At 41.1% G+C, this 23,822-nt stretch overlaps 1 protein-coding gene across 28 annotated transcripts in view; it reads right to left on the bottom strand.

Moving 5' to 3' along the window:
• The window catches only part of ARHGAP26 (Rho GTPase activating protein 26), a 458,375-nt gene that overhangs the window by 207,631 nt on the left and 226,922 nt on the right, over window positions 1-23,822 (bottom strand). For all 28 annotated transcript variants that reach the window (XR_008548285.2, XR_010157341.1, XR_010157342.1 and 25 more), the window contains exon 12: window positions 7,106-7,142. Coding sequence is in view for 19 of the 28 variants with exons in the window: in XM_016953982.2 (XP_016809471.1) it covers window positions 7,106-7,142 (37 nt within the window). In the remaining 9 variants the exon portion in view is untranslated. The remainder of the gene's footprint in view (window positions 1-7,105; window positions 7,143-23,822) is intronic.

Here is a 23,822-nt window from a genome sequence, read left to right as displayed (position 1 = left end):
AATACATACAAGACATCATTTAAAAAAGGCAAGAAGGAAATATCTCTGGGAATAATATTACCAATGATTTTTGACTGAATGTTTCAAAATCATTTTGCTGTATTTCTGTAATATTCTACAATGAGTTCATATTTCTTTCTTCAATCACTGCTCTTCTCCCCACCTCCCAGTGTGAATGACAAATTGGCAAACTGCAGTGGGTTCTTCAGCATTTTTATTCAAATATAAAGGATTCTTATAAAAGCACTAGATTAGGCCAGGTGCAGTGGCTCACGCCTGTAATCCCAGCACCTTGGGAGGCCGAGATGGGCGGATCATGAGGTCAGCAGATAGAGACCATCCTGGCTAACACGGTGAAACCCCGTCTCTACTAAAAACTACAAAAAAATTAGCCGGGCATGAGGGCAGGTGCCTGTAGTCCCAGCTACTTGGGAGACTGAGGCAGGAGAATGGCGTGAACCCGGGAGGGGGAGCTTGCAGTGAGCGGAGATCGCGCCACTGCACTCCAGCCTGGGCAACAGAGCAAGACTCCATCTCAAAAAAAAAAAAAAAAAAAAAGCACTAGAGCACTAGATTAAAAACAAACCACAAGGAAAGAAAGGACTAGGACTTGGATGCAAAGAGGAGGAAGTGTTATATTTTCTTCTTCTGGGGAGGAGAGAAGGGAGGAAATTTCCATTTTTCAAGTGTTTTTTAACCAAGATGGAATTCCACTCTGAGCTCACTCTCAAATCCATGAGCTCTGGGCATGTAGTCTGCACCCTGGGTACTTCTGTAGATGGTATGAATATGACATACACCCACACGATGTAATTGGGCCATCTGTCTATTGTTCCCCTGTGGTCTGAACCTCCACAGCAGATCACATGAGCTTTAAAGGTAGAGACAGATGTGTGTTCTAGTTATGAGTGTCCTTACCTCTCGGTACTCATATATCTCAGTGCCACCTGCCCTTAAGAACTCCCAGAAGGCTGGGCGTGGTGGCTCATGCCTATAATCCCAGCACTTTGGGAGGCCAAGATGGAAGGATCACGTGAGGCCAGGAGTCCAAGAACTTCTAGAGGCATTCACTGAAAGAAGAGCTACAGGAAGCCTGGACTCCTGCAGTTTCATCCAGCACAAGATCCAGGTGGCAGTAACAGGAAAATGTTGAACAAGAGTGAGAAGTGGAGTGAACTACAAAATGCCATTCTGAAAAGCCAGATGGCCAGTGTTAAGCCAGGTCCTGACATGCATGAGAAGGCATGCCTGCAGCAACTTCAGCATATTCCTTTCAACATAACCCGATTAACCTATGGAATCTGAGTTAATACCCACATTGAGGAAAGTGGCACTATAAAGTCAAGATTAGGAGACTGAGCCCTCTCTGCCTCAATCTGTCAGACTTCAGCCTTCAAGCAGCTGGAGAAACAGTGAGAGGGCAGCATTCTTGTAAACAAGCTAATCTTTTTAGAGTTAGGTAGGCAGTGACATTTGTTATTTAAAACGTCAAACTTGGAAAAGACCAACTCACACTGTAAGAGCCTGCTCTTCTCTTACTCCCTTGCACTGGACTGGTGTGTTCTCTCTGACAAGTTCTCGGCTTTCTAACCTTCCCTCAGGTGGGACGGCAGGACAATAGCAGCCTGAGCTGAGAACAGGCCTCTCATCCTGCTTCCAACCTGGACTCATTACAAAGAAAAATGAACCAATTCTCATAGTCTTTGGGGAGTAAATTTTATAACTCCCTAAAGATATTCCCTACCTTGTACCCAAAGGTAGGGAACAGCAAAAAGACAAAAAGACATCGAGAGATACAGCAAACGGGGCTGCAGGGGGTGAGATGGGAGAAATGGTTCTTGCCCAGGGAAGTCTTGTTCTTTGTAATAATGAAAGGGACGAATCAATGACAAGTATCAGATAACTAGGTGACTGACACTGGCAGTGACCACTTCCTCAAAAAAAAAAAAAGCTTAAGAAGAAACAATATCATACTTTCTTCTTCTTTATTACCAATACTCCCTTTTTCCCCTTCCCTTCTCTACTAGGTAAGAGTTTGACAAATTAGAGAATCTGGTGTCACTGATATAGATTCCTGACATTCTAGAAGCAAATCCAGGAAGGGTCCCCATGGGTAGCAGGGCTGGCAAAATAAAATATTGGTTTTTAAATTTAGTATTTAGGGATTAACTTGACCAGGAGCACACACGATCTCTAGGCAGAAAAATAAAATCCTAATAAAAAACACTGGTGGTCTGAATAAATGGAAAGACATTCAAAACCCTTGGAAGACATGACTTAATATTACAAAGGTGTCAACTTTCTCCAAATAACCTGTATGATTCAATGCACTCGCAAAGAAAAATTTTATTTTAGGGGAAGCTTCTTAAACTTATTATAGAATTTATATAGAAGGATAAAGACTCATAAATACCCAAGTCAAACCTAAAAAGGGAGAATAAATAGAGGAGACTTATATAACTAGATATTAAGAGTTGCCTCAAAGTTATTATTAAAAACAGACAGGTATTGGGACAAAAACAGCTACACAAAAAACCTGAATAAAGGGCTCAGAGACAGAATTAAAATATGCAAACCTAAAATGCAAGAACACTGGCACTACAAATCAATCGAGGGAAGAATGGATAGCTTAGTAGATGTTGATAGGAAAACTAACTCTTCCCAAGGATAAAAATAAGAATGGATCTTCATGGAACATCTCATACAGTGGTGGAAATCAGCTAGATTAGAAACTTAAATGTGAAAGACACACTCATAAAGCCAATAAAAGAAAACATAGGTACACATCTTTGTGACATGGGTCATAAAGGCCTTCTCCAAAACACAACTTGAAAATCATAAACCAGAAAGCAAAAAAGAGATGATTTGAATATATAAAAGGGCTTTGAAGGATTTATAGTCAAAGAAGGATACCACGTATTAACAGACAGATGACAAGATGAGAACATATTTAAACTGGCTACATCTAACAAGGGATTAGTATCTAGAATCAGTAGGAACTTTTTACATATCAAAAAGAAAAGATGGTAACTGAAATAGAAAAATGGGCAAAGGACATGAATAGGCAATTAACAGAAGAGGAAACCCAGTAAACTAACAGGCCTATGAATAGATGCTCAAATTCATTAATTACCAGAGAAATGCAAATTAAAACAACAATGAACTATCATTTTACACCTATCAGACTGGCAAAAAATTAGAGAGCTGAATACTGGTGAGAGTTGGCAGGAATGGAGAAATTTGCATGTAGGGTTGGTGGGACTGCGGATCGACCACTCTGGAGAACAATACAAGAGAGTGCTTAAACTAAGTATATGCATAGCCTTTGGCCAGCAATGCTTTGGGTGGGTGGATCCCAGAGGAATTCTCACACAGGAAGACATGTACAAAGATGTCCATTGTGGTGGTGTGAGTAGTGATGAGGAGTTGGAGGCATGAGAAGATGGAGTACATCTCTACAAAAACAGATACAAAGTGCTGTGTACCACAAATTATGCAGTAGTCAGAAGCCACAGCATAAAAGGACACAGAGGAATACGAATGGCTCCTGACACAATGATGAGGGCACAAAGTAAGAAATAAAACAAGACCCAGAACCATTTATTAACACACACCATTTATCAAGAACACAGGAAGATAAAAGACACACATTTTAGAAAAAAGAACTAAAAGGGAATGGATGAATAAATAAAATGAAACGAAAGAATGAATGAATCAAGAAACCTGTGCTGATAATGTGCCATGAACAGGGGAGTGTGATGAATTCATCTCTCTAAACCTGAGATCCAAACAGAGCATAGAGAAGAGGAGAAGAAAAGGCTCTGCAAAGAAATGTACATATATTTATCAGCTGCCATCCTCTCCCTGGCAACTGGGTCATTTGGAAAATACCAGCAGCTGACAGACATTACTTATGGCCCTGTCTTATACTCCACAGGCACCGTATGCCCTGAGAGAAACTTCGAGATGAAAGCAAACGAATTCAGAAATTCCCTTTTGTTATCTGCTCCTTCAGAACATTCTGGCTCTCTGATAAAATGTTTGCATTGAAATTCCCACCAAAACATTTCCTAGAAAGGAAAATGCCGGACATTTGGAATTTGGACTCTAGACATTTGGAATCTGGTTAAGAAGAGCAGTGTCTCACTCTTAAATTCATATCAGATTGGCTTCATATCTTTAAAAGAGTTTAGATTGTGTCATAAACAGAAGGAGTGTTGCAGAACAATCAAGACCCAGAGCATTAGCGCCACCTGTGGTAGATGAGCCTTATGGGGGGTTTGCATTAAATTGTAAATTACTGCAATCAAGAGATACAGTAAAACAACCCCACCAAGGAGGGGAAGCTAAGAACCTGTACCATGTGGGAAAGGGTCCAAACTCAAAAAAGGGTGAGGAAGCACTAAACCAGACCATCACACTGGTTTGCCAGCTTAGAAATCAATCAATACCCTAAAAAAACAATTCCTATTTAAATGACTCCTGAAAAAGTGGCCAATTTTTTTTTTTTTTTTTTTTGAGACAGAGTCTCAGTCTATTGCCCAGGATGGAGTGCAATGGCACGATCTTGGCTCACTGCAACCTCTGCCTCTCAGGTTCAAGCGATTCTCCTGCCTCAGCTTCCTGAGTAGCTGGGATTACAGGCGTGTGCCACCATGCCTGGCTAATTTTTGTATTTTTAGCAGAGACAGGGTTTCACCATGTTGGCCAGGCTGGTCTCTAACTCCTGACCTTGTGATCTGCCCGCCTCGGCCTCCCAAAGTGCTGGGATTACAGGCGTGAGCCACCGTGCTGGCAAAAGTGACCAATTTTTTTAACCCATCTTTTTACCTCCTGTGTGCTAGATGAAAGGGTAATGACTGAAGAATCATTAGACACCCAAGGCAAGCAACTCTCTTTGCTCTGTGAATAATGAGGTGCAAAAAGCAAAATGTCACAACTGCTTATATTTTCCAAAATAAAACTGTTTGTCTTATTCTTTTCTTGAGGGAGGTCAAGTAATGCATGTTATTATGTATGTTGTTCTATATCCTAATTTTTTTAAAATTTCAATCATTAACAAACTATCAGCACAATTTCTGCAAATAGATCCAGCCCTCTCCGGTTCTTTCTAAAGGCTGTGTATTACTCCTTAATTTATTTAGCCAACTCCCTATTTGGTATTTAGATTGTCTCTCATTCTTTGCTATTATCACCAACGCCCCAACAAATTTATTTGTTGTACAAACTATCTTTGCACTCTAATGATTTCTTTAGGATAAGCCATTGGGGAGTTAGAGGGTGGTCACTTTTTTAAGGATTCCAAAGCATATTCTCGAAATGCCTTAAGAAATGTCAGAACCAGTTGGGATGCCCACCACTAGAACCATGGCTGTCCTTCAAATCTATTGGGATTTATCCCAAGTAGAGAGATGTAGGTTCATAAGGTCACAAGTTAAAAGTAAACTTCTGGCTGGTGTAGGGGGAGGTCTCCATTCACGTGCCTCTCCTCCCCCACCCCACCACTCTTGGGTCCTTTATTATGGAGGCAATGTGTCCCAGGCAGGGCCAGGTGTGAGTATCTGTTAGTGTAGCCTGCTTGGCATCCATCCCCTCTGGTCCTGATGGCTTCCCTGATTTCCCTCTGGGAAACTACTCTGTTCCCATTTTTTGCAGCAGTCTTGAAACTCTCAATCAAAATGTACAGTTTTTCCCTGGGTGGACCCAAATTAGACCAACTTGTTGCCTGGAAATCTCAATGTTCAGAAAGGTGAGGCAAGGACTACAAACAGTTTAGAGCTTTATCGTATTATCCAGAAGACCCTTTCTCACCGGGTTCCTAGGTCTCCAGAACTTGTCTATTCTCAAGCCTAGCTTTTCAGCTCCTCTGACCTTACTACGAGCTACCATACAGCCTTACACATTCCTTCATTATTGTTACTGTTGTTTTTGCCTCAGTTAGTCAGAGTTGACTTCAAGTGTTCTAAAACAATCTTACCTAATTAAGGGTGGGGTAGGGTGGAATTACTTCTTTGTTTCCTTGCATATTTACTTGAAATTTTTCCCTTGCTCATTTTATTTTTTTTGGAGGTGGAGGGGAACATTTTTTTTCCATCTCATAAAGGCCTCTCAACCTACCCACAGCAGGCATTCCAAATTAGTTAATATTTCATACAAAACTCCTGGGTAAAAAATTATATTTTGAAGAGAAAGAAAGGGGGGGGGGAAATCTCTGTCCTGTAATGGCTTTCACAAAAAAACAACTTCATCCTTTGGTCCACATGGAGAGGCACTGTTCTACTGATTTTCCTAACACAACTGGAATTCACAGTAGGGCAACCTTTAAATTTTTTCTCAAGTGGATTTTACAAAGCAAGGTGACAGGATTTCCTTTGTACTCTTGCAGCAACCTGGAAGGATTTTGTTTTTTCTCCTATACACCAAGGAGATAATCAGCCCAAACATTCTACCAGTTGCAGGTTCAGTTTAATCCCATTGCCTTTACAAGGTTACAGGTACCCATGGAAATCATGATTAACCAGAGTGCTTACAGGCAGCAGCAGGGCAAATGCACTACAGTCTACAGAGGCTGCCCAGGGACACTTCCATTAGAGAGGAATATTACCATAGAATTCATCTCCATTCTTTCCTCCCACAAGAGACCACAAAGAAAACAGTTACTAAGAAATCACCTAACATAGTTATTGCCTCTCCAGTCCTTTGAGCGAGACCGTGCTGGAGGCAACAGCAACTTTGGCTTTCCCACAGGATAAGGCTCTCCGGGAGTTGAGTATTGTTGTATTAAGTAACTTTTAAGTGGTGACGAGCTATAGTCTTAAGACCTACGATTAAAGGAGATAATGTACACGAGAATGCTTTGTAAAGTGTGACCCATTATTTCAATGCAAGGTGTCACTACACTACAGCCTTGCCAGCCAGGCTCACTTACCGTCCCTCTGGAGTCACTGGCGGAAAGTTGGGGTGGAGGCATGTCCCACTGCACTCGGGAACTGGAGCCAACCCAACACGCCCACAGCACCGCCTGGTGGTTCACACCTGGAGTAGCAACTTCTCAAAGCCCACTCCCAACCCCGGCTGTAGAAGGTTACCCAAGCATCGTACTTACTCCCTTCACTCTGGCTGTCTTTGTTCGAGTTGTAGACCTGGAAAATAAAAATAAAAATTCACTTATGTGCATTGTATACCACCCTATAGGTTCACTGCAGAAAACCATTATCTTCCTCATTTTCCCTAGTTTGCACCATGAAGTGGAAGGTAATTTCTGGCTCCCAAACATGAACCCATTCAATAATTATCTACTTCTCAGTATTTACTTTAGTTGTTCTTAAGTGTGTGTGCATCAGAATCATCTGTGCAACTTTATTGTGTAAAAAAAAATTCCCTCTTTTTAAGAAAGCAAGTAAATGTATATGCGTACATAAATAGAAAAGAGAAAAAAATTAAAATTAGTTACAAATCATTAAGCATGAACTGCGCACCAGGCAATGTGCTAAGCATTTCACATGAATGATCTGAAATCATCAACATGACAATTCTGTTGGGCAGGAGCTGTTATTATCACTGTTTCACAGATGGAGAATATGAAGCCTAGAGGGGTTAACTAATGTCTCACAGCTAGTTAGTGGCAAAGTCAGGACCTTTACATCAAAAACTGTTGACTGTTAATACTGGGGAGTGGGAACTGTTACTTTTTACTCTACATACTTCTAGAAATTTGAATGTTATAAGGAGAATATATATTTTCCATAGAAACCCCTTAAATAATGTAAATCACAAAAAGGGAAAGTACCCCAATAAAGAAAAAGAAAATGCCCAATATAAAAGAGACAATGACATATTGCAAGGGTCAGCAAGTTTTTCCTGCAACGGGTCAGACATTAACATTTTATGCTTTGTGGGCCAAGAGGCAAAATCAATGACATTATGTAGGTACTTCTACAACAAGATAGAAAGCAAATTTTCATACATTTTTTGACAAAATTTAAAATCTAATAATATTTGAGTATGATTTTCTGAAATGCAAGCCTACTAATCAGAAGAATAAGTTTTTTTTAAGAGAGGTTGATATTTAGCTTAATTGGTACTCAAAGTTAGTATTCCTTATAAAGTCAATTATAGATATTTGTTTGTAAATATGATGCTTGGCTTATGGGCTCTACAAAAGAAGGTGGTGGGCTGGATTCAGTCTTTGGATCACAGTTTGCCCATCTCTGATATGCTGTCATAATTAAACAAGATGAAACCTCTACTTTAGAAAAGAAAAAAATCGGCCGGGCACAGTGGCTCATGCCTGGAATCCCAGCACTTTGGGAGGCCCAGGCGGGTGGATCATGAGGTCAGGAGATCGAGACCATCCTGGCTAACATGGTGAAACTCCGTCTCTACTAAAAAACACAAAAAATTAGCCAGGCATGGTGGCGGGCGCCTGTAGTCCCAGCTACTTGGGAGGCTGAGGCAGGAGAATGGCATGAACCCAGGAGGTCGAGCTTGCAGTGAGCCGAGATCACGCCACTGCACTTCAGCCTGGGCAACAGAGCAAGACTCCGTCTTAAATAAATAAATGAAAAAAAATCATAGAACCCAAGCCCTTCTTTGGTCATTAAGGTTCTGTAGGTATAGAAAGGCATAAGGTGAACCTGATCATTATATATATATATATATATACATATATACACGTGTATATATGTATATATATATACATGTGTATATATATATATATATATACACATGTATGTATATATATAAATATATCCCTCCAGTGACTCTAATGGCTACTCTCAGTTGAGAAGCACTTATTTAACCCCTAAAGAAACCAAGGCAACTACCTCTGAAAAGAACCATTAAATCCAGAAAGGGATTTTTCACTTAAGAAATATGACGGAGAATGGCTGGTCAAGAGGTCCCACTTGGCCCTTCAGCTGCTTTGTGTCATTAGGTCTCTTAGCCTCTCTGGGCATCTATTGCCTCATCCATAAACTGAAGGAGTCGCCCCAGAAGGTCTTTGAATTATCAAGCTCTAAATATAACAAATCATCCCATTTTATTATTAATTTTCTAAAGAAAACTAAAGCTACCAGGCCACTTATTAAAGGTCAGAAAGATGAGGATAAAGAGAACAGGTTTCTGTACTTAAAGAGGATTGTCTAATGAATGAAAAGGCATCAATGCATATACCTAAAAGCTCTAGAGATAAGGAGTCAAAAGATTTTGATCCTGGCCTGGGCTTCCCCATTGGTAACTTCATCTTGCTGAACTTTAATTTCTTCATCTATAAAATGTGGGCGATGATAGGTTTTTCTGACTAACTCAGCCAGAGCTGCTGTGAACATCAAATGAGACTGTGCCAAAGAAATATACTGAAACAGCACAACACAATGCAAGCGCTTTGGACTCTACTACTGAGAAAAGAAATGCTTAACATTCATGGAATTTGAGGGGAGGGCAAAAGTCACCACCAAGTCCAGGTGGAGGCTGACATAGAGGTTGTGTAATTTCTATTTAAAAGAGGAAACACAGTGGCCCACTCTCCCTCAGCAGCATCTTTATCATCTATATAAATGAACTTGAGCTAGATCATGGTTTCCAAATTGAGCCCCACAGCACCTGCACAAACAAAGGGGTTGGAGAGAAGCTAAGACCAAATGACCCCTCCCTTGGCTTTTATCCATTTTACTCATGTGGCTATTGAAGAAGGGCATAGCGGCTTTGAAAAGTTTGAAGACCTCCTAAATAGTAATTTCCCATGTTGCTTGCAATTCGTTTACTTATCCATGTATTTAACAAATATTTACTGTGTGCTTATAATGGTCAGGCAACGTTCCAGGTGCTGGGGATACAGATGAACTAGACATCTGTAATCTCTGCTCTCATAAAACTTTCCAATTACTGAAGAAAACAGAAATAAACAGATGCACATTTATGATTACTTCAAATATTGATAAGTACATTGGAGAAAGTAAAAAAAAAAAAAAAAAAAAAAAGCGGGGGTTTATTGTGGACTTTAGCGAGGAAATGCCTCTCGGAAGAGATGACGTTTGCGTTTGCGCCAGGCCTGAATGATGAGGGGTACCTCCTTGGGAAGATGTGGGGGCTAGTGCCAACAGAAAGTACAGGTCCTTGGAAGGTGAAAAGTCATTGCATTTGAAGGAAGAAGGCCAGTGTGGTTAGCAATCAGTGCAATGCAGAGAGGGGTAGGAGATAAGGATAGGGCAGAGGGGCAGCAATCCGATCCTGCAGAGCCTTGTGACCTGTGAGTGAAATGGGTCACAGTGTAATAGCTAGGACCAGCAATCCATGCTGACCGGCATTCACTAACCTTGGAAAGTTGGGCAAGGGAAGTGCAGAAGAGAAGACCACACTTTGGCAAGTATTTTTTTTCAGCCATCCTTGATCCCTGCATTTCTCCTAGTAAATTCAAACATTCTATCCAAGGGAAACTTGCTTCTATTTATAGCTGGCAAAATCCAGAAGGAATAGTAAAATGCAGGACTTCCAGCCCTCCTTCATTAGGAGATGAATTTGTGCCAAATTACTCTCTTTCAAGGTTTCCTGGGTCTCGGGAGACCCCTTCCTGGAACACCCAAGCATTTCCTGAATTGGAGAAGGATAATCAATGAGTCAAAGGCACCAGAAACATGTACTTACCTGCTCCTCTGAGGCCAGGCTGTTAATCTCTGTCTGGTTTGGGTTAATGAGCCAAAGAGAATGAGTTTTGAAATGAAGCTAACAAATCCTGCTTACCAGGACTTTGTGACTACAGGGCCCAACAAAGAAGGCCCAGGGTGGGGAAGCAACCAGATGGTGGCTCAGTCACAGCACTAAGCAGGAATGGTTTTGTTTACCTAGCACTTACCAAGCACCACACATGGCAACATCTAATCCTTGCAACCACCATATGGATGAGGTCTAGTATTATTCACATTTTAGAGATATGGAACCTGAGACCCAGAGTGGTTACACAGTTTGTCTAAGGACACAGAGCTGGTCAGTGGTGTACTATTCTATCTTGCCTCTAAAAGGATGTTCCAATACCCTTTTACCTTTCTAGGCAGTGGCAAATGTATATCACTACCAAGTCACTCCAGTGGTTGGTATTATGGTTCATAAATACCTTCTATACTGACAGAAGCAAAGAGCATGCAATTCACCCTTTAGAAATGGTCAGTCTGCTCTGGGCTATCCTTCTTCTACAGATCTCACAGTTGCCCACTAGCATCAGACTGAGGTTCAGAGGCAAGAGCAATGTCCTGAAAGATCACTTTGACCATAGCTTTGTCTTATGATTAGCAATCTCAAATTTATATGCTTTCAGGTAAGCCTCTTGAGAGCATCTACCTTAATACAATAGAACTCAACTCTCCAGGAGCAACCCAAGCGGACAAGGGGCACTAAATGCCTGATCTGTGGCTCCTCAGAAGACTGAAACAGTTAATGCACCTTTGACAACCCAACTGAAGCTAAGCTCTATCTGAGTACTCTAAAACCTGGGAACATTACCTCCTTTGGGTTTCTATACTTTGATGTAGGTATAGTCTAGTTTCTACTGACCATTGTATATGAAGATTTGTTAAAGATCCGTGCCAACAAGTATCTATTTTCAAGTATATGCTTCTGAAGAAGAGAAATTACATGTGTTTACTTTATCTTATCACGATCCATCTAAGAATCATTAAAGAATAATTATGACAGATAGAAATTAATAATGATGATGATGACAAAACCCCTGCCATGTGCCAGACATCATGCCAAGCATTCTGTGTGCATTGTCTTATTCGGTTCTCATACCAGCCTAATTATTCCTTTCACAGAGATGAGAAAACTGAGGCATTAGAGAAGTTAGGTCACATGGCCAAGGTCAGACAGCTGGAAATGGGCAGAGTCCAGACAGGAACTCCCACGGTCTGTCTCCAGAGCCCAAGCACTTAACCACTAACCACATGATCAATAAGTCATTGTGATGACGATGATGACAATGACGACGATGATGATGCTGACGATGATAAAGGTGAGATGTTGTGGGCAGCTGGGCAGGTGAATCACCAGAAGGAAGAACTTGCCCTGAGTCAGAAAGAAAATGAAACTGGGAACAGCCTTCTGATTCTAGCCTGGAGTATTTACCACCAACCCATGCAACCAGCTGGCATCTAGTGTAGAAGTAACACTTCATATTCTCTCTGAACCACAGGGTTCGAGCCTGATGATAAACACCAGGGGCGGAGAGTAGCTCTTTGATACAAATCACAGGGCACTGCAATTCTGAGTCCTTACCCAGAAGCTGCAATGAAAGTACAATTTAATAAATCAAAGGAGGGCGAGGAAAGCCTTCATATGCTTCCTCTGCACCAAGATGTGATTTTGCAATAAATTCTGTTCACTGCTGAGCCAGTTCAGTTTACATGTCCCTACAGAATTAACAGAGAATACACAGAGTCATCTGGATTCCCAGAATTTTTCTATGAGTACCTTTATTACCATTATCCAAGCCATACTGAGAAAACAGAGAGGCTTGTTTTTCAAATGTAGATATTAAAGACATAAGTAAAGCAAAAATTTGACAAAACAGTCTAACTTTTCCCTTTCACACACAGCTGCATTAGAGCTTAGCCATACCACACTTTGGATCAAAATCTGGACAAAATAAAGATGCTGGGGAAATAGGTTCATAAGGAAATTTGTTTAAAACTGATGCTCCTCTCTAAACTGCACCATCTTTACCCAAATGCACATCCAAACTCTATGATCCCCTGAGGTTTTCTCCAAGTCTCCTCCCACCTGGTTGTTCCCCTGATGTACCAATGTGGAGACACACTGAATAAGGCAATGTGTCAACATCTTGAAACAACAGGCTGGTTCTACACCATCAAATACCATCTCATCTCCTCTGCATGACAAAATGGGTCCACCATCACTAGAGTCAAAAGAGCTTGCTCTTTTGAATTGTGTCTGTCAGTGGCAACAGATGTGTAGTAATCTACTGCTTAGGTTCAAAGTCCAACTTTACTGTTTATTGGCTAACATGCACATCAGTTATCATCCCTAGACCTCAGTCTTGCCATCTGAAAAAGGGGGATAGTAACACTCTCCACCACTTAGGATTGTTGTAATAATTAAATGGAATCATAGATATACAATATTCAACACAGCACTGAATGTAAATTCTATGGCCTATTGAACATTCTATAAGGATTAACTTTCATCTTCATCACTGTCATTTTCCTCCTTCCTTCTCTTCCCACTTTGTGTTTAAAAAAACAAAACAAAAAGCCTCTTCTGGTGATGGAAATGTATCCCCTATGGGATAAATGGCTAAGGATGGGAAATGTCATTTGAGGGACCCTGTGGCATTGGTCTTGTTGGCAATGTAATATAACCAACTGAAACTAATTAAGAGATGAAGGGAAAGGAAAGGAGACAATCTAAGGTCAACGTTTAAATCAATGGTTCTTAATCTTTTTTAAAACAGCAATCAAACATAAAAATAGCCACCTGCCACCAACCACTTTTTCACTATCAATTATGTGCCAAGCACCATACTAAGCGTTTAAACGAATGATTTTATTTCATCCTCAAGCCTATGGGGTACTACACCTGCCTCTATTTCATAGCATCATATGGGTTAATTAACTTTCCAAAGGTTACATACTAGCAAATTACAGAGCCAGGATTCGATTTAGGCAGAGCACAGTAGAGTCTGTACTCAGCCACAACTTCATACAACTTCTCCACCCAGTCCTGCTTTCCAGAGGAAAAATAGCCTGCCAATTAACAAAGAACTCAAAAGAGGCTAAGCAGTAATTAAAATGGCAACAATGCAACCATTATGTAATAACAAAATTTCCACCCAATTTAAGCATAACAGGAATTCTACAAACTTCCAATTAATACAAGTGTGGCAGTAATTAAAAACCACAACCAGCTTGAGACATTTTAGGATGCCCAAAAAACAACCCTCCTAAAACCTATCAGCACATACAGAGAGAACTGGCCAGGGTTGCCAAAGACTCTGTGGCAGATTTCTCAGTTGAGCACATTAGAATGCTCGGCAAACACTAATACAGGCTAAATTTAGGAACTTTTTTTTTTTTTTTTTTTTTTTTTTTTGGAGACAGAGTCTTGCTGTCAACCAGGCTGGAGTGCAGTGGTGCGATCTCGGCTCACTGCAACTTCTGCCTCCTGGGTTCAAGCGATTCTCCTGTCTCCTGAGCAGCTGGGACTACAGGCCACACCTGGCTAATTTTTTGTATTTTAGTAGAGATGGGGTTTCACCGAACTCCTGAGCTCAGGCAATCCACCCGCCTCGGCCTCCCAAAGTGCTAGGATTACAGGCATGAGCCACTGTGCCCAGGCTTAGGAACTTTTAATAACACCCCTGAGAAGTTACTAGTAAGACACCCTTAGTCTGTGGAATGCCACCCATGAATGGACATGATTTTTCTAGATCAGGGCTTCTCTTTTCACCCATGGGCCACAGGCCACACTTGGAAAAGCTTTTGGGAAGGAATTGTTTGAATCTGAAGCATGAATAGCCTGGAGTAAATAAGGATGTGTCTCAACTCAAGGGGTCAGAGCCAGGGAGCCAGCTATTGGTTCTTCCTCCTCCTCCCATCAGAAATGTGACTCTCATCACCATGGTCTGAGTGGTGAAATGTGCTCAGTGGAGCAAAAATAAGATGGCTGTTGCTACTTTTCTGTTTCTCAGCTGACAATACTCTGCCAGGCTTTCCCTTTCCACTGCTACCACTGTTGCACTTGCTGTCTTAGGGAGGCTCCCTCAAATGTGAAACCAATAAAAATATAGTTGATGGCACTTCCCAAAGACCGATTCCTGAACCAATGTCAAGACCTTGCTCTTACCCTGTAGAATTATACATAAAGGGGGTTCAGTAACTAGCACATAGCCAGCCACTCAGAAAGTACTGATTGGATAAATAGAGAGCATAAGAGAGAAACTGCAATTTAAAAAAAAAAAAAAAAACCAGAAAAAACACTAAAGGTGGAGTTGGTGAGGACAATGCATTGGCCAGACAGAAAAGGAAAGCTAGATGTGTGCTCAGGTGTCCAGGTGACCGCTTTGTTCTCCCCAACACCTGGCAAATTCTCTATGAATCTTTCTTACAAGGGAGTGGAAACAGACAATTCAGGCCTTCCTAGGAGAAAACAGGATACAGATTTATCTTATTTGGCTTAACTCAAGGCTATCAAAATCCCTCACATAGCCATTTATTTTCTATGTTCCACCGCTGTGTGTTAGCTCTACATCCACCAGGTGACAACGAATGCTTCTAATAGTTTTGGAGCCTATGGTACCACTGGGGAGTTCTGAAATAAGGGCTAAGAAAGGGGTTCTGTACCTGTTGGTGCCGAGTCCCTTCCCCTACACAATCAGAGGCATCTCAAGACTAGGCAGTCTCTTAGAAAATGGCCCAATAAAAAGTGACCAAATGGCTGTGCTCCTACAGCCATCCAAAAGACAGAGTCTTTTAACAGCCCCGGAAGCCTTCTTGCTGGTGAACAAAAACTGCTGCTTGCTGTTCAAAACATGATTACAACAATGATGATGAATAGAAAAATAAACTTTCCTTTCCATTAGTTCAAGCATTGCCTGTTGCTTTGTACCTTGTGGATATAAGCAACTTATCTCTTAGTATTATTCCTCAGTAACATTGGGGGAAAAAAGTGCTCTGGACACCCGTGAATACTACTGTTCAACATCCATGCCCCTCTTTTTCCAGGGATACCACCCTCATTTTCCTTGGGGAGCCACCTCCCTGCCAAGGCAAGTTCATATGGTTTGGGTGGGGCTGATCCCAACTCCATCTTCAGGTTTGTTGCATGTGATCCAGACTATGCATCCTACTGCACATATGATTGGCCCAAGCCAAACTCAGCCGATGACACTCACTCATTTTTTATTACAATTATGGGAAATGAGGCCTTGTGTTGCTAGGAAAACAGGATGCATACCTGAAGCTTTTGAGGCCAACTTCGGCTACCACACAGGCAAAGCCTTGAGCAGAAAAGGTCAAACAAAGAAATGCAGAGCCATGAATGAAGGGACATGGGATTCTGATGGTATCATTTGAGCCCTTTTATCTTAACATATCAGAAGCTCATCCCTGCTCTTTCTATAGTATATCAATAACATCCTTTTTATTTTTTAGTTGTGTTTCTGTTGCTCGCAGACAAGAGTTGTGGTAATTTTTTTTTTTTAAGTGCATGACAGAAAAGCCTACTTGTGCTTTATAGGGAACTCTAGAGTGAAGGAGAAAAATGTGCAACAAAGTTGAACGAGAAACTGTGCTGTCATCCTTGAATTTCCCATTCCTTCTACCTCACATATCCAATCAGTTCCTAGTTGTATCACTTCTATTACTTTCATATGTCTTGAACCTATTCCTCATCCCCACTTCTTCTTCTATTGCCCAAGGTCAGATTGTCTTTGCCTTCTCACCTAGACCTTGACATTGGCTATATCCTGGTTCTTGTTGGCTCCACCCTCTGGCTCTGCTCACTTGCTCTGCAAGATGTGTTTCCCTAAACCACAGTGTTGGTTGGAGAAGAGAAGGCTTCAAAACATCACAATACCAGTCTTCAGATTCTCAAAGGGCAGTGATGTGACGAAGGGGAAATCTTATTGTGCTGAACAGAGATGAAGGTCAGGGTGGAGTCCCCAGGAAGGCAGATTTCAGCTGAACATAAATAACTGACAGGAGCTCTTCATGGTCCACTAAAGCAGGAGGCTGACCCAGCATCCTCTTACACACAGACCTAAGCCCCCTTCTGTCTAGAAGGCATCCCGGGCATTCCTGGGCTGATTAATTTCGCTGCATTTGAGGTTTAATCATTGTCAGCCTAACCCTTTCACTGGTATAGGCCCTGGACAGATTCCAAAACAGGGAGAAATGGATTTGGATGAAGTTGAGTCAAGTGGTGGATGGAGCATGCTGTGGGCTTTGGAAACTTGACATTAAGGTCTGTGTTAAAGCAAACTAAATATGGCCTGAGAAGGACTCCATGCTCCTATATCTGAGTCCTTGTGGACTAACTGTAACCTAACTTAATAGGTAGACAAGGTTGAAAACCTAACTTAGGAAAATTTACCTATAACAACAGCTGAGTCTTGGCCAATCCCAGCAGCCATACCTCAACCACTTATACACTGATGAGTGTTCAAACTATGTTCAAATAAGGCAAACACCAAGCTGTAACCAATCCAGTTGTTTCTGTACCTTACTTCTGATTTCCGTACGTCACTTTCCTTTTTTTTTTTTTTTTTTTTGTCTATAAATTTGTTCTGACCACGAGGCATCCCTGGAGTCTCTCTGAATCTGTGGTGATTCTGGGGGCTGCCCAATTCGCAAATTGTTCATAGCTCAATTAAACTCCTTTAAATTTAATCTGGATGAAGTTTTTATTTTGTCACCTGGTTCTACCACTTTTGAACTATGCGCCCTTAGATAATCATTCAACATTTCTGAGTCTGCTTTCTCATTGCAAAGTAGAGCTAAGTAATAATACTTATGAGAGTATTAACAGAATTTAAAATAGTTATCACAGGGACTGGAGGTGCTCAAAAACGTTATTTCCCTTTTCCTTACTCCACAAATATTTCCTAACTTACTTGATGGCTGCAGACAACCTTAATCTCTCGTTTCTTTGATCTCTTACTGCTCCTACAGTCTATATTCTACAGAATTTAATACTTCCAAATATAATTTTTCATTCTTATCATTTCCAATCTCCAATCAAGGTCAATTTTACATTTCTATGGGGCAGGGTATAGGGGAAGTGATCTATGTGGCATCTAAGTGTTTGCATATATTCAGTGTCCAAGAAATTATTCCTCATTAAAGGACAAGGGGCTTAAGGATGCGCATTCCTTCGTCTGGGTCTTTCTCTGCAGGTCAGAGGCAGGTCATGATGACCTTGATGAGCAAATTATCCTTATGGCAATGCTTTCACATTTTGAGTGTCACTGGCACTTACCGCAGTTCTCTGCGAGAAATTTCAAATTAAGCTGATATAGTTTCAAGAGAAAAGGTGAAACAGCTCCTCCTGGAGCATGTAGGTGGTAGGTCACACCCCAATAACCAGTGAAGGAGTAGGCCATTTATTTTAACTTGTTTTTGGTTCTGGTGAATTAGGCACAGGCTAACTGTTCTGGGGTTATTAACACTGATTGTTGTGGGTGCTTCTCCTCCGCTACCCCGTGACTTTGATTTGTGTGTTACATAAACACTGTTGCCATAGTTATAATTCAGGAAGCTTTGTTGTTTGACCTTAAGAAAAATTCAACCTCAAATCAGGATAACACTGACTCTCTAGACCACAATAGACCATCAGAGGGTAGGATCTGCCAAATTTCTTCAAGCTTCTAGAAGGAACTACTGTATTTTGGGTAACAAGCAAGCAACAAGAGGAGGAAACACTGCAATGTTATGCAATTTCCTTGCATTTCATATTCAGCAATCCTGAAAACCTTTATAAGCAACTTCCCTAGCTTTCAACCGAAGATTGGAGTCACAGCCAACATAAACAAAAACTGGATGCAAAAGAGGAAGAAAGAAATCTAAGTAATGTGCAAGTCAGAAAAGTGTTTCAGGAAATTTTTAAAGGCAGCAGAAAGGGCACAAGCTTATTTGCTATCAAGTGCATGACAGTTAAGGAGATGGCGTGCAAGCTGACATGTATGTAGGATGTGGCCAGGTCACAGTGTGAGGAGTCTTACGGCTCTAGCACTTCCTGGCTTCAGGCTGATGCAACATTAAAAAGTGGATGTGAACCCACTCATCTGTCAGCATGCCGTTTTCATGGTGAGAGGAGAGACCACCTCCCATCCTCCCAAAAGAAACTGAAATACTAAACAGAAAATGTCTTTATGTGCTCCCCTCCCCAACCCCCAACCCCCAACCCCCAACCCAGTGTTTTTGGAAATAGTTATACAGCTCTGTTAGCAGAAGAGAGAACCTTGCTCTTTTGTGCTTTAGAAAACTGCATATGAGAAATTCCTCGGGATGGTATGCAGGACACCAAAGTAGGAGCTCATAAGGCTCTTCTGCTGCCCAAGTGGGGCCCAGCCCAGGAGAAACAACGGGCAGAGAGTGAGTCACAGCACTATGCTGCTCCTTTCAACCTCCAGTCCCTCCTTCCAGGAGGTTCCGGGCAGTGGCATGCATAGCTGTCTTCATTGCAACTCGAGGCTGATGCAGTCAGACAAACTCAAAGCACGTTCATGATCGCCTTCATCCCCACAATGCCCCTTGGAGAGGCAGAAGGTGAATGTTATGTTATCCAACACAGACACAGGGAAAGGTGACTTCTTCCCTTGCCACAGACAGCTGTCAGTTCAGAGGACTGCATTTCTAGATCTATGACTCGAAGCTGAGTTTCCTACCCCAAATCCAAAAATAATCTTGATGCCAACTCGTATAGATGCAACAAGAGATTCTGAGAATATTCACTCTTTTATTCTGTTGCTTTGAGCTGGCAGTAAAGGGTATCCCCAGCACTGTGATCACATGGAGTATCTCAGTATTCTCCCACAACTCCCAAGGAGCAGAATGAGGTTTCTAAAATGGAACTGTAGATTCTAGAATTCTGCACTCTGTGTGGGTCCCCCACCTCCATCACAGGCAGAATCCACTCCACTTCCAACTCCAGGAATAGTGTGACTTAGGCCAGCCAGAACAGCACATTTACTCCCAATCCACATGCCCTTATAAAAATTCTCAAACATACAGAAAAGATGAAAGAAGAGACAGTAAACATGCATATACCCATCACCTCCATTCTACAGTTGTTCATATTTTGCTATATTTGCCTTATCACATATCTAGCCATCTTTCTATCATCCATCAGTCCATCTTGCTTTTTAATAAATTTTAAGAGGAGTTGCAGATATCAGCACTTTTAAACATTTCAGAACACATATCATCTAAAGTTCAATATTTGTCCATTTTTAAATGTAAAATGTACATACAATAAAATACATAATTCTTAAGCATGCCAATCATGAATTGTGACAATTTCATAAACCCATGTAAGCTAAACCTCTATCAAGATAGAAACATCACCTCAGATAGTTCCCTCAGACCTCCTTCCATCTTACTCCCACCCCTCACATACCCCATGCACTGGCAACCACTGTTCTGTTTTGTTTTGCACCCCCAATTAGTTATGCTTATTCTAGATCACTATACAAACAGACTTACATCATATATATTCTTTTATAGCTACTCTGTTTCACTCAGCATAAATTTTTTTTTTTAAGTTGTGGGATACATGTGCAGAACATGCAGGTTTGTTACATAGGTATACATGTGCCATGTTAGTTTGCTGCACCTATCCACCCGTCATCTAGATTTTAAGCCCTGCATGCATTAGGTATTTGTCCTAATGCTCTCCCTCCCCTTGCCTCCCATCCCCCGACAGGCCCTGGTGTGTGATGTTCCCCTCCCTGCGTCCATGTGTTCTCATTGTTCAACTCCCACTTATGAGTGAGAACATGTAAGTATTTGGTTTTTTGTTCCTATGTTAGTCTGCTGAGAATGATGGCTTCCAGCTTTATCCATGTCCCTGCAAAGGACATGACCTCATTCTTTTTTATGGCTGCATAGTATTCCATGGTGTATATGTGCCCCATTTTCTTTATCCAGCCTATCATTGATGGGCATTTGAATTGGTTCCAAGTCTTTGCTATTGTAAATAGTGCTGCAATAAACATACATGTACATGTGTCTTTATAGAATGATTTATATGATTTATAATCCTTTTGGTATATACCCAGTAATGGGATTGCACTCAGCATAAAATTTTTAATATTCATCCATGTTGTGGTGTGAACCAATACCTTTAGTCCTTTTTACTTCTGAGTTGAAATTTAATGTTTGAATATACCATAGTTTTATTGATTCCTCTGTTGATGGACACCTAGGTGGTTCCCTGTCTGTAGCTATCATAAAGCTGGTCCAAAGGTTTTTGTACAAATCTTTTTGAAGACATGTGTTTTCACTTCTCTTAGGTAAATACCTAGGAGTGGAACTGCTGGATTCTACAGTAGAGTTTTTTGTTATTAAACGGAAAACTTCCAAGCCTTTGTCGACAGTAGTTGTGCCATTTTACTTACACCCCCACCAATAATGTATGAGAGTTTGGGTTGCTTCACATCCTCACCAGCACTTGCCAATCTTTTCATTGTGTTGTCAGTCTTTTACTTTTAGCTGTTCTGATGGGTATGCGTAGTAGTATCTTATTATAGTCTCAAACTGCATTTTTCTGATGATCCATGATGTATATACTTTTTCATGTATGTATTGGGCCATCTTTTGTCCGGCGTTTCTTCAAGTCTTTTTTCTGTCTTTTAGTTAGGTTCTTCTTTTTATTACTGAGTTTTATGGGTTCTCTATACATTCTGGATATGTCCTTTGTCAGATATATGGTTTGCGAATATGTCCTCTTATCCTACAGCTTGCCAGTTGATTTCTTAATGGTGTCTTTTGATAAGCACTAGTTTTTAATTTAAATCAAGTCAATTTTTTTTCATTTTTTTGTAGGGCTATCACCTTCTATGTCCTATTACATAACTTTCGCCAATCCCAGATTGCATAGATTTTGTCCTATGTTTTCTTCTGGAGGCTTTATAGTTTTAGATTTTATGTTTATAACCTACCTTGATATTTTTTAACCCCTACAGCAGCCAGAAAGAAAAATTCACCTTGAATTAATCCCCCTAGTTAGCCTAGTTTATAAACATTATTTAGAGGTGCTTCTGAGTCATAACCTAGATTTGAAACTCACTGGTTTTAAATACAAATTTAGGAAAAAGTAGCCTTAACCCGCCTCACTCTCCTTCTCTTTCTCCTTCCCCCAAAACAGTTCTCATATTATAGAATTGATTCATATATCCTTTGGGAACCCTCACTATATTAATAAAACTGAGATCTGCCTCCTACCCCCTCAGCTAAAAGGACAAGCAGGTAAGTGTGCTGAGCATTGTAAAGATCTATATGCTCGAGGCTAATTTTCAGGGGACTCACCTGACTACATGGCCATCTATAAGCTATGATTTGAATGGGCAGGGAGCCCTGGGAGCTAACAAGTATAGTGGCCCTAATCAGTCACTGCCTTACTGTGGGACCCTGATCAAACCTCTTCATCTCTCTGTATCTTAATTTCCTAAGGCATCAAAAGGGGGGCCTGAAACAAACCAGCTTTGAAATTCCATACTCTTAGTACCTATAATTTTTAATATTTCACCATCATGAATGAACCCCTTTAGGTCCTGAAGGGCTCTCTATGCACTTTAATAATTTCATATATACATTAGGATGGTAACATCTCAAATCTTACCAGCAAACAGCAAAATTGGGATCTGCTGACAGTTGACTAGGAATAAGGTCCTGCAAATGTTGGAGGGAGTAGGAACTGGAAAGGAAAGGGACAGCAGGTTGGAAAGCTGCTGATCAGACTAGCTCACCGTCTCGTGTTGCACAGGCCATATTCTGCCTTCTTGTTTCAGTTCTCATACTGTAAACAAATGTTCTTTTCCTTTTCCTTTTTTTTTTTTTTGTTCTTTTTTTAGGGGGTAGGGAGACAGGGTCTTGCTCTGTCACCCAGGCTGTAGGGCAGTGGCTGGATCACAGCTCACTGAACAATGCTCACTGAACAATGTGGTTTAAAGTTGACCTGGATGAAACAGGTTGTTAGTATGTTCACATCAAAAGCTCACAGTGCCTAGCCAAGCCTCTCTTGCTTCTTCTTTAGAGAGAACAAAAGCACACCGGACCTGAGCAACCAACATACATTTACAAGCACAGCCAGCAGCCAAGGCAACCAAGTGGACTAAGCCCAGTAGGGTCCCCTCCCCAGAGTGGAGGATGGGAGAGATAGGGCATGTCTGTCTTGAGAGCATGGCAGATGAACGCACAAATCCAAAGGCTGCTTCTGGGTCCTTTCCTATCATGCTTGATACAGCTGACCACCTGTGTCCTTTAAATGTCCACCTCTCCTTGGCCCTACTACTCAGCCCTGCTCCACAGCTCTCCACAGGTTCCTCTGCCCTGTACTAATCTTAACATAAAAGGAATATATAAACATACAAATACAATCATAAATATAAATATAAAATCTATATAAGTGCATATATACACACATACATATAGAATCAATTTTTGTTATTTGCAGGAGTTACATTTTATAACACAGCAACAAACACTGAGTTAGCAAACACTAAACCATTGCTTCTAGGAGAAACACAGTTAGGTTCCTGCAAGCTTCTGGTTCCAACATTTTCATCAACCAATCAATATATAACCCTATTTTATGTGTATTTCTGTCCCAAGACATCACCTTATTCAATTTCTGTTGCTGAATTGTTTTCACTGAGCTCATATCCATCTGCATTATAATTTATGCTTGAACAAAGTTCATCTCACAAGTATTTTCATATTATGTCACAAGGCACATCACAAACTTCTTTCACTTAGACACGATATCAGCATTACTTCTGGGGACCACTTTAGCAAAATCACCAAAAGAAACCACAAAATGTAAAAAAAAAAAAAAGGAGCACTAAATGGAGTGTGAAAAGGGCATTTATTGGGCTAGGTGCAGTATCTCCCACCTCTAATCCCAGCACTTCAGGAGGCAAGGCAGGAGGACTGCTTGGGATCAGGAGTTTGAGACCAGCCTGGGCAACATGGTAAGACCTTGTCTCTACTAAAAAAAAAAAAAAAAAAATCAGCCAGCCATGGTGGCATGCACCTGTAGTCCCAGCTACCTGGGAGGCTGAGGCAGGAGGATCACTTGAGCCCAAGGGATCGAGG

Source organism: Pan troglodytes, chromosome 4 (assembly GCF_028858775.2).
Source record: "Pan troglodytes isolate AG18354 chromosome 4, NHGRI_mPanTro3-v2.0_pri, whole genome shotgun sequence".
NCBI lineage: Eukaryota > Metazoa > Chordata > Mammalia > Primates > Hominidae > Pan > Pan troglodytes.
Note: the sequence above shows the minus strand (reverse complement) of the source record. Positions and strands in the feature narration are given on the sequence as shown.